General features: G+C 32.8%; 1 protein-coding gene across 1 annotated transcript; it reads right to left on the reverse strand.

Moving 5' to 3' along the window:
* Window positions 1-4290: 4290 nt before the first annotated feature.
* Window positions 4291-5819, reverse strand: LOC108485506 (uncharacterized). The gene is made up of 5 exons (XM_017789357.2): window positions 5388-5819; window positions 5189-5287; window positions 4893-5079; window positions 4631-4732; window positions 4291-4536 (listed from the first exon to the last, which is right to left on the reverse strand). The coding sequence occupies exons 1-5, from the start codon at window positions 5601-5603 to the stop codon at window positions 4439-4441; spliced, it is 702 nt and encodes a 233-aa protein (XP_017644846.1). The 5' UTR covers window positions 5604-5819; the 3' UTR covers window positions 4291-4438.
* Between the last annotated feature and the right edge of the window lie 13314 nt (window positions 5820-19133).

Consider the following 19133-nt stretch of genomic DNA (forward strand, 5'->3'; position numbering starts at 1 on the left):
ATTACAGCAACCAACGCTCACCTTCAGCCCAAGCTTCTTCGGAATACAACCGAATATAACCACGTGCACGAATGCCTTTGGGTCTTAGCCCGGATTTAACGACTTGCACGAATGCCTTCGGGTCTTAGCCCGGATTTAACAACTTGCACGAATGCCTTCGGGTCTTAGCCCGGATGTAGTCACTAGCACAATTGCCTTCGGGTCTTAACCCGGATATAATTACTAGCATAAATGTCTTCGGGACTTAGCCCGGATATCATTCAATTACTCATGCACACACATACATCAATAGTCATTACACATCCATGTTTCATTTTCGTTACTAAGGCTCAAACACAAACATATCACTAGCATAATCGCCTTCGGGACTTAGCCCGGGTATCATTCAAACACTCATACACACATATATCAATACTCATTACAGATCCATATTTCATTTCACATAATTCGAGTAGGATCATTTCTTGAGGACTTACCTCGGATGTTGTCGAACGGCTTCAACGGCTATTCGATCACTTTTTCCTTCCCTTTATCGGATTTAGCTCCCCTTTGCTCTTGAGCTTAACGAATACAAGTAGAAGTATTCAATATTTCTATCAATAATGTTTACTAGTCAATCACATTCGGCATCTCATATCATCTCACTTTATTATAATTTATCATTCAACCTTTGAACCAAAACGCCATTATATGGCCACATATACATACATCCATATATTTAAGCTCAAGAATTTTAACATAACATCAAGTGCTCAAATTACTCATGTGGCCGATTATACATGGTCGAAATACAAAAATCAAAAATAATTTCAAGGTTTTTCACACTATACATGTACTAGGCCGAATGTACATGCAAATCTCACAACCTTCTTCAACAAATTTCTTCTTTAAACAAACATATTTATCACTTTCTTCTTAATCAAAATATCATGTGCAAACCTATATACACATATAGGTGCAAGGTCAATTTCAAGGTGTCCATAACCATCCAAAACACAAATTTTAACTAACATGCAAGAAGCATAAACCATGCTCATGAATGCATCATGGCGAATACATCACAATCATGCCCCTTTCAACTTCGGTCATGGTTAAACACAAAAAAACTCAATGTCTTACTCAAGATTGCTACAAAGAAATTTCAAGAGTAGACAATCCATCATTGCATGCATCATTAGCAAGCTTCACATTTAGCATGCAATGGCTTTAACACAATAACAACCTTGGCCAAATACCATTTCCATGGCATAACAAGGATTTGAACCATGGCTAACATGAACATCAAGTTAGCAACTAAAACATGCATGAATCTCATGATACAACCTCATACATACCTTAATCTTGATGCAAGTTTAGCCAAATCTCCTTCTAGATCTCTTCTAAACCAAAATGGAGCAAAAATCCTATCTTCTTCCTTAGTATTTTCGGCCAAAAGGAGAGAACAAGGATGAACCAATTTTTTGTTTTTCTTTCTTAGTTACACGGCAATGGGGGAATGCTACACTCTCACACACATTTTTTTTTTATTTCTCTTCCCACATTTTAATTATTAATCATTTCTCTTATGCTCCATTAACAAAACATGTTTCAACATGTTTTCTTTGCCCATAAACCATGTGATGGCCGGCCACCACCTATAAAAAGGGGAATTTGACATGCAAGTCCATTGTTTTGCATGCATGCTTTAATTAGTCATCACACAATTCCCTATCGTACTTTCAAAGTTCACTACTAAGTCCTTTCTAGTGAAATTCACCTTTATAACACTAAATCAATCACCAAAAAATGTCACACATGAGCACACACATATTATAGGCATCAAAATAAATTTTAAATTATTTTTATGCCTCGGTTTTGTGGTCCCGAAACCACATTCTGACTAGGGTCAATTTTGGGCTGTCACACAATGTATGCTTAGTAAGCTCGTATAAACTTTAAGCATGCTATTCCATTTCAATGTTAATATTTATATAATAAACATAAATCTATGCCAATGCTATAAGATTCATAAATCGATATGATCATCAACTCGTAAACGAGTAAGTTTATTAATGTCGCATATTTATTGACCATTCATAACATGATAAGATTTCATGAGACATAACATATATGATCAATCCCTTTCATAAGATTATACATCTTTCTATTTACTTACTTTCCATTCTATTCCCAATGCTTATCATATGCCTAAACAACATTATTAACTCTCGATTTAGTGTATTTATCCATAGCATAAGTAGTTTGCTCACATATAATACATCATAATACATCCCAATTACGTACTTACCGTTTTATTTCCTTTTCTTACTCGTTTGATATGCATAGTACAAGCATAATCATAAACATCAATCATATCCACAGGCTTGGCATAAGCCCTAGCTCATCAACAACACATATTAGTTCATTTAAACATGATACATATGAATTTGACATGGATAACCATTTTACTTGAGTATGATTCAATTGGATTTATCATCCATCACAACATATCATGTTTGTCCATGTATCACCATTCCATTGATTTTCATATAAACATGTCTTAGTTCTTATTGGACACTAACCATTTCATCTGCATACACATAAGACATAAACATAACATTAAACATAGCCACAAGCTAGTGATTAAACACATAACTTTGCAATATCATCACATGGTAAGATATGGGTACATGGAAACACGAAAATATACACCCTTTTTCATGCCCTTTTTAACTCAACTTCATATAGTTTCGGTAAAATTATTGTCGAAAAATATATAATAACTATAAAATAATTAAATTACACTTAAATTATTAACATGTTAAATTTTAATTAATTTTATATTAAATTTTGATTAATTTTGATCATTTTCAACAGAATCGCACAAATGGCGAAAATTGGCTCCGCAAACACTGCTAAAGCACAAAACAAAGAAGCTAATTTGAAGCATCAAGGCAAATTAATTTTTCAGCCTAAGACGGTCCAAATTATGAATATCAATTCATAATATAATTAATTTTAATTTTAATCCAATTTACTTTGGGTTAAATAAATTATTATTAATTAATTATGAAAAGATGCCTAGTTGAGCTGAACCGAGAAAACCGATCCAACCGAGCACTGGGCAGCCCAAAACCGTCCCACATGTTGACCCAATTAGCTTGTTTGGCTGATTATTTGGCTTGCAAAATAGCCCTCGAAGTCTCCTTCAATTTGCATTCAAACCCCTCCACTATTTATGCCTTTCTAGATTTGCCCCTACCTTAAAATAGCAAGTTTGAAACCTTCAAACTTGCCACATGTGTGGCCGGCATGGGGGGACTTATGCTTTCTATAGAAAAAAATTATCTATTTTCTTTGATTGATTTATGAAACTAAAATCAATTATCTAAATTATAAATTTGTGTTTGTAAATAACATACAATAAATAATGAAATATATAATTTGAAACTAATTAATAATAATAACACATGAATTATGTACGATAATAAATAAAAATAAATTAAATTGTAAGTAAAACGAAATTAAACATACGAATACATTAGATTAAGAATACTAAACGAATACAATTATGTATCATGGTATTAACATCAATCCTAAGTTAATATTGAGTTAATTTATGACACCATCTCAATTAATAATATTACTAATAATATACAATTGATTATGCAATAAAGTGTGCATAATAAAATCAAAATGTATGAAAAATTCAAAATAAAATTGAATGGTAAATTTAAGGGTTTGCCAATGCAATTCACATGAGTTTAAATCTCACTATAATTTTTTTATTTTTAAAATAAAAAATTAAAGTACCTTTAAATTATATAACTTATTTTTAGTATGAAAGAATATTTTATAATTTTTCTAATTAAATTGATATCTGATTAACTTATGACACTAATTTAATCATAATTTAAATAACAAATTTAGATATCCTGACGCATTTTGGATACTCTGTTTGTATCATAAGTTTTAAAATTAATTATATGAATAATTAAACTATACCAATTAGGCTTTATTAGTCTTTAATTTAATATGTTCTAATTTCTTTATGAATCGTTTACCTGAACAAACTTCAGGTATCTAGTTCAGTCCAAATTGAAAGCCCCAAACCAGAGTTGGGTTACGTTAAATTAAAAATATATATGTATTTGTTCAAAAGTAATATTTTTAAATATATTAAAAATAAGTTGAAATTCGAACCTATTTTTCCCTTTTTCACCAATTTTCTAAACTTCGATTTTATAACTATATAGCGGACGGTTATATGTATTGAAAAAGAATGAAAAGAATAGAAAAGGGAAATAAAAGTTTGAGATAATACTTCCATCATTCAGAATTTCGACTCTTTTAACTACTCATGTAACATTGATTCATCATAAACATGCATGGTAGTTTCATTTAATTAATACCTAGCATTAATATCACACCCCAAATCGTCTTATTTGAAATAGACTAGTTAGGTGTCCGCATTTAAGTAGATCTGCTCATCAGCTGTTGCCATTGTCTTCTGAATCCTCTCAATGAACCCAAGCATCACCTCAGTACTTTTCTCATCTGGGAATAATTGAAAAATTGGAAAAGAAAAAAAGGTTAGAACTATTAACAGCAATTCTGGAAGAAAAAAAAAATTAATTTTCTTTGCAAGCACCAAGTTCTGGAATTGTATGGCCTTTGGGATGATTAATCACAAAAGGATCCACAAAATATTCCAGCAGAGAAGTTGATTCTTGTTTCATGAAGTCCGTTTCTCCTGCAAATTAAAGTTGAATCCATATTTTAGTCCAGTCTTTTTGCATTGCCTGAAGATTGCTTCTACCGAAATATGAACGAAATTTAATCCAGAACATTGGTTTATATTTGCTGTGTTTCAGCTATAATTAAATAGACTGCTATTTAAAGCTTTAAAATACCTGTGATATGGAGAGAAGGGCATTCAAGAGGTGATGAATATGCATTGGAAGTGAGCTTATGATGTGCAAACTTTGGCCCTCCAAACTTGGCTCCTGATATTATTATCAGAAACTTGATTCTTGGAACCCTGGTAAGAGCTAATCCATCTCTCTGCATTCCAGGCAATGCAGCAGATAAAAGTGCTCCCTGAGATTCATCAGGTAAAAGGGGGATTAAAAAACCTATTCAGATCAATTTTGGGTACAAGAATTGAACATTTGAAGATGTTTCGTAAGATGATTCAAACACACCCCACCTGGGAGAAGCCCAGAAAACCATCAAATGGACCACTCTTTATCATATTATCTTCAATAAACGCAAGACATTCTTCAAAATTTGTGTACTCAGTGAAATCCTTGTTACAAGTAGAAAAAAGAAAAGATTCAGTTACAGGCTTTGATGGAGTAAAAAGAAATGAACTTGAACTGTAAATTTTTTGGAAAAATCTAGTACACCTCTGTAGCTTGAAACCATTCATAGTAAGGAGGATCAAAAAAGCGTTCAACACCGGACTTCCCTTGGGCAGGATATGGGGCATCAAGGAAAACGAGGTCGAGCTTATCAAGCACAGCTGCAGGCCATCGAAGGACCTGTCTCTTGAGAATTTCAGCGCTTGTTCTGAATCCATGGAGGCACAGAATTCTGGGTTTTCTCTGGATTTGGTTTTCCATTTTCCTGAAAATTCCTGTTGGAGAAAGCTGAGGGAGTAGCCTTGGAATGGTTCGGGGAGCTCAAAATGCTTTGATTATTCAAGCCGAGGTGGGCCTGGAAGCTCGGGCAATTAATAATTGATGGTCGAACAATACTGTACTGCTAAGAAAGGAAACTTTTGTCACGAGGGCTTTATGTTACTCATATTTCTTGACGCCCTAATTGTTACTAAGGTATCCATTTTTTTTTCTCTTATAAAAATGATTGGATTTATTATGCATGTGAATCCGTCATCTACCATGACAATTTTATAAGAAATTGACATAGCAACTCAACTTAATTTAAGAAAAAAAAAACATTATAAAGTGTGACATTGTTTCACAAACATAATTAACCTGTCATATGACATTGCAAAGTCACTTATTTGATAAAGAAAGAGTACCATATTTTTCGAAATAATCTAAAACCATCATTTTTTAAATAATTTTAAAAATATTATATTCTTACAATAAATTGTAAAAACTTTTTATTTAGTTTAGTTTTATTTTTATAATTATATATTTTAAACATGGTGCATATTTTCTTTAATGAGCATCTCATGCTGTCGTGCGGGAGGTTTTAACTTGTTAACGATTTTACTTTGTTTTGGAGATTTTTCTTTCTGGTCAGCATAATCTTTTTTATAATGGTGTTCTTATAGTTTGTTTTTGTATCTTAATCATGTTTAATGCCTTGACTCCTTTTTTCATATTCTATTTTGGATAGAATTTGTTATCAATTACAATTTGTATGAATTTCTCTTTTTAAATAAAAGTTATTTTATGAAAAAATTGTATGGGTATCCATAATTTAAATTAAATTTGGAGCGTTAGGTGACAGGTGGCTTTAGGCATTTGGACGTGATTTGAGAAGATCGAAATGCTTGAAAAAAACAACAATACATTCAAAATTTTGTATTTCTATAGATATAAGAGTTATTGAAATAACACAATCTCACATATAAAAAATTCTAGGTTATGGAGGGTTTATACTACTATAAATAAAGGTGGTTTCTCCACCTTTAAATCATCCCAAAACTTGTCATTTTCTTCATAAGGCAATTTTTCTCTCTTCCTATTTGTAATTTTCACTTGTATCTATTGTCGTGAAATATATTTGATAGTGTCCGAAAACGTAAGCATAATTTGTTAAACCTCGTTAAATTTTTGGTGTTCTTTATTGTTTTATTTATCTTTCAATATTTTGTAGGGTACAATTGTAGTGATATATTGTGCTATTAAATTACATTATAGGGAGATTCTGTTTAGGAGGTTGTGTTTTAAGTAGGATTGTTTGTGACCCCTCCAATCTTTCCTGGGAACTGAAACTAGTGTGGTTTTCTAGTATAATAATTTACTCCTTTTTACCCTATTAACACAACAAGTGATATCAGAGTCGAAGGTTATTCAAATTATGCTCTATGGTTGCGGTTTAAATTGATCTTCCACATTAGAAAAGATTTCCTTGGGCATATTGAAAAATTATGGTTGAAATGGTGAACAATCCAAGAGCTCCAACATTGTCCATGTGGACAAGACTGGCAATGACAAATACGAGATTGACAGTGGATATTTTTGATGGTACAGGTCATTTCAGTATGTGGCAAATTGAGGTTCTAGGTGCTCTCTTTCAATAAGGTCTAGACATTGTCATTAATGAAAAGAAACCAGAAGATATGGAGGAGAAAGATTGAAAGACTATCAATCTTTGGCATGTGGTAAAATTTGATCATATTTTCTCAAGGGTAGAGGTATGCTTTCTCAAAAAAGACTTTTGCAAATAGGTTGTGGTTGGCACTAAAAGAAAATTTTTTTAAGAACAACAATCAAAATAAGCTCCATGTAATACCTCGAAAATTTGTATAGTAAAATATTATCCTTGATATAGTAAAATAAGGAAATAAAGTGACAAAAAGGGAAATTTGAGTTATGTCAACATAGGGAAGGATATTATGATATATTAATTCAAGAAAGGACTAAATCGTAAAAGTGAGAAAAGTTTTGTTGCACAAGAGTAAATACTCAAAATTCGAGGGGTTAAAGTGTAAAAATGAAAAGTTGAAGGACCAATAGTGTAAATATTTTAAGGGTGGAATGATCTATAAACTAAGGAAAATGGATGAATTAGGACCAAATTGAATAGGTGAAGGATTGTGAGGGACTAAATTGCAATTATACTAAACTAAATATGACTCAAGAATGGAATTTTAAAAGATCATAAAGGGTAAAATGGTCAATGAGAAGGAGAGTGAAATCTAAAAAGTAATGATAATGTGGAGATATTTTGGATTAAATAAATAAATAAATATTAGTTTGTTAATATTTTAATTTGATTTTTAATATATAAGGAAAGAAAGATGAAGAGAATTCTTCATCTTTCCCATGCATCAACGTGAGAAGAAGAGAGATAGAAAGAAAGTTCTTCTTTCTTTATAATTTGGTCCTTTCACCAAAAATCCACTATTTTCACCTAAAAATCAAAAGAATTTCCATAGCCATCAATAGAGAAAGATAACAAGGTATGGGGAGCAAGAATATTAAGTTAAATTCAAGAAATAGAAGCTGCAAAAGAGATAAAATCAAGTTAAAGATTGAAATCAATAGAACAAGGTAGGAACATCAAGATTTGAATATATTTTAAAGTTTGATATTATTGAAAAAGCATGAAAATGATGTCATAGTAGAGTTTTCTTATATAAGGCTCTATGTTATTGATATGTTAGTGAAGGGAAATAAGATAAAGTGATGGGAAATATTATAGAGAAATGGAATGAGGGTATTATAAACTTGGTAATTCAAATTTTGCACTAAAACAATTTTGGACAGTAGTAATGGTCTAATTTTGAAAAATCACTAAAAATTGTGAAAATCAAATTAGAGATTGAATAAAATAAGAAATTAAATTTCATTGAGTCTAGTTTCTCATAGAAGAAACGGTGTAAGGAATGAAATTTTAAATTATGAGATATAATAAATTTTGTCAGATAAGGTCAGAATGATTTCGGATTCCCCTGTTCTAAATTTTGAAAATTATTAAAAATTGTAAAAAAATATTTTTGCGTTTAAATTTATATTTTTAAATCCTTAATGAGTCTAATATCAATAGAAACAAATGGGAACATCATTCAAATCCCGTACTAAGAGATAATTAATTTTTAGTAAAGAAAGGTCGAAACTATCAAATAGTAGAATAGTGATAAATTTAAAGATTTTACTGTGCTTATTGGATAAATTATAAATTCTGAAATTTTTACAGTAGAAAGATATTTGAGTCTAGTTTCAAAAACATTAAGCAGATATTGATTTGGAATTCTGTAGGTCAAGATATAAATAATTTAGTGACTATGACTCAAGTGGACAGCTTAACATGAACATATAAGTAAATAGTGGAATTATGTATTAGGATGTGGAATGGAGAGGAGGAGGAGGAAAATAATATATGAACATTTAGCTAGCAAAGGTTTACATTAAAAATGGATAATTTACATGTTTTAAGCTCAGGGATTAAATTGAATAAAAGTAAAACTTTAGGGACAATTTTGTAAAAATGTCAAAAATGACCAAATTGAAGGAAATGAATTTTTTTATTGTTTAAATTAATAAATTGAATGAATTTATTAATTTAAGATTGGGTGAAAATCGGCGAAGATGAAAAATTACCAAAATATCCCTGAATCTTTGTATTTCTTCAATTTAGCCAAGTAAGTTAGTGTAACTAAATTTTGTATATTTTTATGCTTGTATTGGATGTGTGCATATAAATTATATAAATACTATGAATATATTTGAAATTATTCGCATCCAATAAATGATAATGCTTGATAAGTGACAAGTTCCAGTTGAATATTGAATATCGATGGATAAAGGTGATTTCCCATATGGAATAAGGTCCTGCATGTGTTGCTGATGGGATTTAGCTCGAACGAGTAATCCTTGACCTCATTATAGAAAGGAGTTAGCTCGGAAGGGTAATCTTGATTATATGTTGGAGATGGGATTTAGCCTGGATTGGTAATCCTGATCTCACTGATTATATGTTGTAGATAGGATTTAGCCTGGACTGGTAATCCTGCTACATAGTTCTTTGGAGCATCCTGTTTGGTAGTAAATTTGCATGTGTTGCACACTGCTATAGCTCTTTGTGAGCATCCTATTACATGATTCGATCGATTGTGATCATGCATACGTTGCAGACACAAACGTAGCTCTTTGTGAGCGTCCTGACATGGCTCGCTTGAACAATTTGAGACATGGCTATCCGGTGCTCCTGTTGCATGGCTCTTTGTGAGCAACTATGAGTTTCCTGATTTAAAAGTTCTTTGTGAATTTCCTGAGATTTAGCCCGGATGAGCATCCTGATATGTGTCTCGAGAGTGTGCTTTCCGATTATGTGCCCTAAAGGAGTACCATTGGGTACAAATTGATGGATTACAGACTTGTAAACTTTAATTGTACTATATGAGTGTCCATCGATATTTCAAATAAATTTAACAGGCAAAGTTCTAACAGGGTTAAATATGAATTAGAGATAAGTTGCCATGGAATGAAATATCAGATATGGAAATATGACATGAAAAGAAATTATTTTTACATGTATCTGTTTGAAATATATGAAAATAATGTTACATGAAATATGAAAATATGAAATGTTTATATATGAACATGAAATGGTTTGATGAATATGTTCATCTATGAGAATAGATTTGTACACCTTGAGTGTACTATCTGTATAGTTATTGTTATCTCAATTGATTAATGAGTAAAGTTCTGACATGGAATAGATTGAACTTGAGATGAATTAATATGAAAATGTAATTGAAATATAGAGATATGTTTTGAAAACATTATAGGGATACAAGATATGGTAAGGATATGTGTTAGGGCTTGTGATCAAAAAGATTAAATGTGCCATGCATGTTTATATTGAAATGAATGAATATAAATCAAAGTTCATTGGATTGGAAGCTTGGAGAAGATCACTCATACTATCCATCGACCCATTTCGGTGTATATATGGTAAATTAATTATGGTTATAATGGCATGTATAGGTTAATTTCGTCAACAATGGCATGTAAAAGTTTGGTTATAACTAGCCATTAGAATGACTAGTGATAACCATGTTTTGATGTTTACATATAAAAGATCATATTATGGTATGTGTTTTAAATGATTAATTTATAGAAATCATGTTAGTATAATGATGATGGAATTTGGTTAACATGTTTGTTACAACATGCATAAAAATGAACTAGTATCTAGTAAATATAAGTATAAATTGACATGGAAATAAATTGTCATCTGAGGTACTTATGGGTAAATTGGTTGAATGAGATTAAATAACATGTATGAGACTGGGTTTTGGCATAAATTAATTGTCTTGGAATGGTCTATGAATGTGTTTAAGTATTGGTGTTGGTGAAGAGCAAATTGGGTGAAAAATATAGCTTGGAAAATAGCCTATTTTCATCCACACGAGTAGAGACACGGGCGTGTATCTTAGCCGTGTGTGACACACGGCCTAGCACATGGGCGTGTGGCCTGGCCGTGTATCCCCTGTAACTAGGAAAAAAAATTTATGATTTTGCGAAAAATTCTCTGAGATTCTAATTTAGTCCCAATTCATTTCTAATGCATGTTTTGAGCCTCGAAGGTCCACTAAAGGGACTATAAGATTAAATATGTTCAATTTTGAATATGAATAGTAAATGACATAAGTTAACCGAAATTGTTCCGAAAATTTTGGTAACACTCTATAACCTTGTTCCGGCGATGGATACAAGTTAGGGGTGTTACACTCCACATGAAGAAAATGTTGTTTCGCTTCACTTATGTTCTGGGTACCTCTATGAAAGATCACATCACCAGTTTTAATCAATTAGTCACTAATCTGGTGAATATGGATGAGACTTTCAAAGATGAAGATTTTGGCTTTGATGTTGTTAGGGTCACTTCATAAGCAGTTTGAGTTCCTCGAAACTACTCTACTTTACAAGAAGGTTAATATTTCCCTTAGTGAAGTGTGTGCAGCTTCTTATAGTTATGAATTGAGAAAGAAGAAAAAGTAGAGAAATTCAACCGAAGATGCAGAAGCTTTGGTAGTCCGGGGTCATCCAACACCTACAGTAAAGTTCAGAAGGGGAGATCCAAGTCAAGGGGGAAACTGAGTGAAGATGAGTGTGCCTTCTGTCGAGAAATAGGACACTGGAAGAAAGATTGCCCAAAGTTGAAAAATAAGGGTAAATCTGATAAAGGGAAAACTATAGCAGAATAAAATGTAGCTGAGTGTGATGATGAAGATTCATATCTCTCACTTGTTACATTTGTAACTATTCATTCTGATGTATGGATGTTGGATTCACCTTGTAGTTATCATATGTGTCCTCATTTGGAGTGGTTCTTTGATTTTAAGGAATTAAAAGGTGGAAATGTCTATACAACAGATAATACTCCTTTACCACATATGGGATTAGTTCTATTCAAGTGATAAATTATGAAGAGTCAATCATAAATTTACATGATGTGTGTAATGTGCCATATTTGATGAAGAATCTCATTTCTGTGGAAACCTTGGAATCGAAATGTTTTAAAGTGAGAGCTAAAAATGGTATGATGAAGATTATTTTTGGTGCATGCATGGTAACGAAAGGGGTCTGCAAGAATAATAATCTATACCACTATTTGGGTAGTACAATTAATAGGACAATTGTTGTGACATCAACTGAAAATCAAGAGTTAGAAGCACTTAGGGCATGCAGGTGAAAAATCCTTGAACTTACTCATAAATCAAGGATTATTGAAAGGAGAAAGAACATGTGAATTGGATTTCTATGATTATTGCATCAAAGGGAAGTAGACAAAAAGTGAAGTTTAGGACTGTAATTCATGATACTAAAGGCATCTTGGATTGTGTTACCTTAGATGTCTGGGGGCCCTCTAAAACAAGCTCTTTGGGAGGAAAAAAATATTACATAACTTTTTTTATGATTATTCTCGAAAAGCATAGGTTTATAGAATGAAGACAAATGATGAAAAGTTAAGAGTTTTACTTAAGTGGAAAACGATGATGGAAACTCAAGTAGACAAAAGGATCAATTACCTTTGCACAGACAATGGTAGAGAGTACAGAAGTGATCAATTTGCAAAGACTTGTGAAGATGAGGGCATCATTAGACACCTCATTGTCAAATTTACACCATAATTGAATGGGGTGCCAGAACACATGAGTCAAACGTTACTGGTGAAACTTTGATTAATGTTATCCAATGTTGGATTGGGTAAAGAGTTTTGGGTTGAGGCTATAACATATGCATGCCATCTCATTAATCGCCTATCATCTATTGCAATTGAAAGAAAAACACCATTGGAGAAATAGAGTGGAAAGCATGCTACAAATTATAATTCCTTCCACGTGTTTGGTTCCGCTACATATTATCATGTTAAGGAATCAAAGTAACACTCTATAATTGACCTGATCACCAAGTTCAGGTATCAAGTATCACAATTGAACTGAATAGCTTTACAAAATTTGTAACCTATTACTTATAGATTTTCATACTAAATTATATATCCATTACTACTAATCAACTTTTACCCAAATCTATAGATAACAACAGGTTTCAAATTTTCAATTTCAATTATATTTTATATCGTATAGTACCAATTTCCTAGATTCATTCTTACTCATTAAACATGAATAATTATTTAAAAATGGTAACTTAAGGCTATAATACAGACACACTATTTTAATCCCTGAGGCATGGCCTCTAGGGGTGCCCCTTTATATGTATGATACAACCATGGCATCGATCGTACAAGCATGGTAGTGACTGGCTTGGCTTCCTCCACATTACCCTTAAGTCAACCTTTGACCCTACATACAAGGCTGTACAACCATAAGTTCAAGAGAACTTAGTAAGATTTTGTATAACGTTAGTCATAAAAGACTCTAATTTTTTTAATATACAGAGTTAAGACACCCTGATGGACCTAGAAGATTTCGTAGTTTGACTAGCATGGCCAACACCTATACGTTTTCTATGCTGATCATTTGAGGACATATCGGATGACTTAGTAGCTGTTGTACTCTTTTGGGTAACCCTTTTTTGGGAATTAACCTTCTTTGACTCCATCTCAGGCTTTCATTTTACCTTCCTAACTCTCAACAAAAATGTAGATATGCATATTGTCGACTACCACTATTGGTGAATTGCAATTGCTGGTAAAAATTTGGTTTCAAAACGATTTTCTTTTATAATGAAAAATTAAGATTTTGAAAACTGACCTAGTTTGTGATACTTATAGCAATAAACCTTACTGAACTTGTACCTATGTTTTCTTCTTAGCGAACGTTTGTTGTTCTTGGCTTTCAACCAACCGATCTTCTTCACTATTCTTGTAGCATAAATTGCTTCAAGTGTGAGTTCGAACCAATTGAATAGAAACACAGAACTAGAAAAAGTTTTCTCTCCTTTTAGGTAAAAACAAAAATTCTCCCTTCTTAATAGAAACCAGTAGAATTGTTATTCTGGAAAAAATATATGCAATAGTTAAGTTAAATTCTCTCTAACAACTCGGTTTTGACTAAATCAGAATAGTGGTTTTAGAACCACAAATCTGATGTCAGAAAATTATTTTAATATTATTTTTGGTATTTACAGCATGATAGCATGTATGTGTGAAAATTTCAAGAGCTATTTTATCGTTTAATTACTCAATTTGAGAAAAAGGACTAAATTGCGTAAAATGCAAAAGTGTCATTCTATTAGCTAAATGTATTTAATAGCTATAGAACCTTAAAGTTAAGGTCCTTAAGTGGTAAATAGACCATTATCAGTATGATAGTGGATGATAGTGGCATGGCATTTGGTGCAATTATGGAATATTTTTAAGGTTAATTATGGTAATTTGTAAATAATGTTAAAATAAGTATTGTTGAATTGAAATTAAAAGAAGAACAAGAGGAACTAGGGCTCTTCATTTAGCTAGGAATATTCAAGCAATTAGGTATGTTTTGAGCTCAGTTTTTGATGATTTTTATATTTTTGACATCGTTGCTTCGTATTCTAGCTAGCCTGTACCTTAGATTTTGAAATTGTTAAAGATTTTGAGAGTTGCCATTATTGAATCTATGAGTTCTTTGATGTTTAATGTTGAAATATGAAAGTTTGATGATAGTTTTACATGTTTTGTTAAGTGATTTTGATGAAAATGCATAATAGGGATTAATTTGTGAAATGTACAAATTGTGTGGTTAAAATGTGAAATAAATGAAATTTTTGGGCTGAAAGGGACTTATATGAAGTTTGGCCAAGCTTGGGTTTATTTAAAATATGTGAATTTTGTGTATTTGTGAAATAGTGACTAAATTGTTAAAGGTGTAAAAGTTTAGGGGCTAAAGTGCAAATAGGCCTAAATGTATGTTTTGGACTAAATTAAATGAGTGGTTGATTAAATAAGTTAATTTTGAATATATTTAGATCAAGAAAAGAGGAATCCGAAATTAGATTGGGGGAAAGGCAAGATTATTGAGTAATTGACTCATTTCGCCGTTTTAGTACTCGAGGTAAGTTCGTATGTGACGATTTCATTATAAATGTATGTTAAATTCTTTAATATTGCTTTAAATTTGATTATGATATTTTCATTAATGTATGAATTATAAACACAACTCTATGAAATTATTCGAAGATGGAATTGACAAGCTAAAAATCCCGGTTGAACCTCAGGAATAGATTTGGATACTTGTGACATGTTATAAAATGATATACCAATTTGGCTTCTGGCCATGCATATTGGATGAGTTGGCTTCAGGCCATGATATTAGCACTTCAGGTGCAAGTTATACCGATTTGGCTTCAGGCCATGCATATCGGATGTTTTTGCTTCGAGCCATGAAAATAGTTCTTCGGATAAGTTACCCTGATTCGGCTATGGGCCATGGTAAAGGTACTTATCGAATGAGACAATTGAGTATCCAATTTCTATTCTAAATGGTTCAATAGGTAAACAAATGATGTGGTGGAGAATGAGGTTAGTATGAGGCAATACAAGTATGTATAGAACCTATTCGAGTATTAAATAGAGAAAGTTCAATGAGATGATATTTAATCATGTTTAAAACATGAGAAAGGTTTGTAGTTAATGTGAAATTAGTTGATTTACATTTATTCAATGAATTAAATTATTTACATACGAGCTTACTAAGCTATAAAGCTTACTTCGTGCTATTTTTTTTTATGTTTTATAGTGAATCAAAGCTAGCTCAGATCCAGAAGTCATCGAGAACATCATCGCACTATCGGACATTTATTTGGTACATTTGAGTTGTGTATATATGGTATATGACATGTATAGGATAGATGTGGTATTTTGGTTGTGATTATAGCCATGAGGGTTGGTTTGTAAATAATGTTAATATTGATGTGTGTTTAGCTATTAGAAATGGCTTGTAAATGTATATGTTTTGGTTGTGTATATATAGCCATGAGTGATGGATTATTTTGGCATGTTTGGTATGAATATGGTTATGGTTTTATAGTTGCAAATGGTTAATCGATTTATGGTGTATAATGCTTGAGAATTGTTTAATGAAGTATGTTTTTGAAAGTTGAGTTGATAAGTATTTGAATAGGTAATTGGTATTTAATTTGGTTGAAATGGATATGGTATGAATTGTGTATTTGGTTGATTATTTTGGCTGCTTAATTGTATGATGGAATGGTATTATTTTGGTTGCTTATTTGAACATGAGTAAGGGTAGCAAGTTGACTTTGCAAATAGTCTATTTTTGTCCACACGGGCAAAGACACGAGCGTGTGTGTCAACCGTGTATGACACATGGCCATGTTACACGGTTGTATGTCCCTTGGTGTTGTTATTAAAATGAAGTTAGTATGCTCCACAAGGTCTGACATACGGGTTTCTGATTGGCTGTGTGGTACAAGTTAGTATGCCCCCTATTTGGCACACGACCTAGCACTTGGGCGTGTGACTTGGTTGTGTTGCATAAGTCAGTATACCCTACAGTTTTGGCATGGCCTAGTGCACGACCTGGTACATGGGCATGTGTGGCCACTTCAAAGGGCACACGGGCTAGGCACATGGGTGTGTGGTTGGTCGTGTGACCCAAGCTAGTATGTATGCTCTGTTTTCACACGGCCTAAGACACGGGAGTGTCTGTAACCGTGTGAGGCACACGACTTGTTCACACGGGCGTGTGACCCCTATATGATTGAAATCTTTTCCAAAATTTTTGTATGATATCGGTTTAGTCTCGAACCACTTCAAAAGCATATTTAAGGTCTCGTAGGCCCTTATAAGGGACAACATGATTCTGTTGAATGATTTATGATAATGAATGTTTTACGGTTGATAAATGTATGCCTTATGTTGTGAATTGATCGATAATATCTTGTAACTCTACTTCGGTGACAAATACGGGTTAGGGGTGTTACATTTTATTAGTATCAGAGCTACGATTTAATCAATTCTAGAATTAACGTAGTGTGTGTGTGTGAGAGTCTACCTAAACATGCCATATATATTCTGCGATAGTATGACGATTCTTGACAGCTTAAAATTGTGTTTTAGTATAGTAATGTATCCCAAAAGAGCTGTAGCCGACGATGTGGAGAGTAATGCGCCTACTCCTGCTTCCGCTCAATGGGCAGCGCCATCAAATTCTAGACCTGTAACGAGCAGCCATGAGGGAGAGGCTAAATAAGCCTTTTTCCAAATGAAGAATGAGTGGTTCACGAAGTTTGTTCGAACGAATCCGGCTGCTCAACAACCTCTACCCCCACCTATTCCTTAACAAATCCTTGTTGTTCCTCAAATTATAGACCCGATACAGTTGAACAAGCCGTTAGTAGATAATATTTGTAAACATGGGGCTAAAGAGTTTCGGGCTACTATTGATGATGATGCTAAGAGAGTTGAGTTCTGGCTCAAAAATACGATTCGGGTATTCGATGAATTGTCTTGTACTCTTGATGAATGTATTAAATGTGTTGCATCTTTGTTGAGAGACACCGCTTATCAATTGGTGGAACACGTTGATATCTATGGTTCCGAAAGAACGGATTACTTGGGAATTCTTTTAAATGGAATTATGAAAGAAATATATAAGTCAATGATTCCTTGATCAAAAGCATAAGTATGAAAGAGAATTCATATGATTAAGCAAGTATGCTGAAGAAAGAATGTGCAAACGGTTTGTTGATGGGCTGAACAAAGATATAAAACTTCTAGTCGAAATTCTATAGTTGAAAGAATTTGTTGTTCTAATTGAAAGGGCTTGTAAAGCTGAAGATCTTAGAAAAGAAAAGAGAAAAATTGATTCAGAGGCTAAAGGCTTGAGGAAAAAGATCAATGAGTAAGCCATATCAATCTTCACCAAAGAAATTCAAAGATTCGTATGCTTGCCCAAAATGTTTCCAATGAATATTCGAATAGAGATTGTAGAAAACAATACACCGATTCTAAAGCTCAAGCTATAACAGTATCGAGTGTTGGTAGTGTGCGAGACAACAAACCCCAATGTTAGCAATGTGGGAGACTACAATTCAGAGAATGCTGGAATAAAAATAATAAAGCTTGTTACAAATGTGGTTCGATAGATCATTTCATATGAGATTGCCCTGAGCTGGATGAGAAAAGTAAAGTTCAGAATGTGAGACCAAGTAACATCCCGAATAGAGGTAGACCACCTAGAGTTACTGGAGATGTTAGTGGTAGTAGAGGGGCAACAAAGGATTCAGCAGTAAGATCAAAGGCTAGAGCACCTGCTAGAGCCTACGCTATTTGCGCTCACGAAGAAGCGTCATCTCCAGATGTTATAACCGGTACTTTCACTCTCTATGATACTAATGTGATTGCATTGATATATCCAAGATCAACTTATTCTTATATATGTATGAACTTAGTATCCAGTAAGACTTTGCCTGTAGAGTCTACTGAATTTGTGATTAGAGTATCGAATCCCTTAGGCAAATGTGTTTTGGTTGACAAAGTCTGCAAGAATTGTCTGTTAATGCATTGGGATTTCTGCTTTCTGGCTAATCTAGTGTTGTTGTCATTCGATGAATTTTATGTGATTTTGGGTATGGATTGGCTAACAATGCATGAGGCTATAGTGAATTGTAGATGAAAGACAATCGAACTAAAATGTCAGAATATTGAGACTATTAGTATTGAATCTGATGATCTGAGTAGTTTGCTAGTTGTGATCTCATCTATGTTAGCTCAGAGATTTGTAAGAAAGGTGTGTGAAGCTTATCTTGCATATGTACTTGTTACGAAAGTGACAGAAACAAAGATTGAATTAGTACCAGTTGTGCGCGAGTGGCTAGATGTGTTTCCCAAAGAGTTACCGGGTTTACCACCTATCAGAAAGGTTGAGTTTGGCATTGAATTAGTACCGGGAACAACACCGATATCTATAACTTCGTAAAAAATGGCTCCAATAGAGTTAAAAGAATTGAAAGCTCAGTTGCAAGAGTAGACAGATAAAG

This window comes from Gossypium arboreum, chromosome 12 (genome assembly GCF_025698485.1).
Source record: "Gossypium arboreum isolate Shixiya-1 chromosome 12, ASM2569848v2, whole genome shotgun sequence".
NCBI lineage: Eukaryota > Viridiplantae > Streptophyta > Magnoliopsida > Malvales > Malvaceae > Gossypium > Gossypium arboreum.

What these genes read in the sequence shown, in the direction of transcription:
- LOC108485506 (XM_017789357.2), bottom strand. Translation starts at nt 5,603, where the DNA reads ATGGAAAACCAAATCCAGAGAAAACCCAGAATTCTGTGCCTCCATGGA. An exon ending in AATGGTTTCAAGCTACAGAG is followed by an intron (nt 5,288 to 5,387) that starts GTGTACTAGATT and finishes ACTTGTAACAAG; the next exon opens with GATTTCACTGAGTACACAAA. An exon ending in GTTTTCTGGGCTTCTCCCAG is followed by an intron (nt 5,080 to 5,188) that starts GTGGGGTGTGTT and finishes GATGAATCTCAG; the next exon opens with GGAGCACTTTTATCTGCTGC.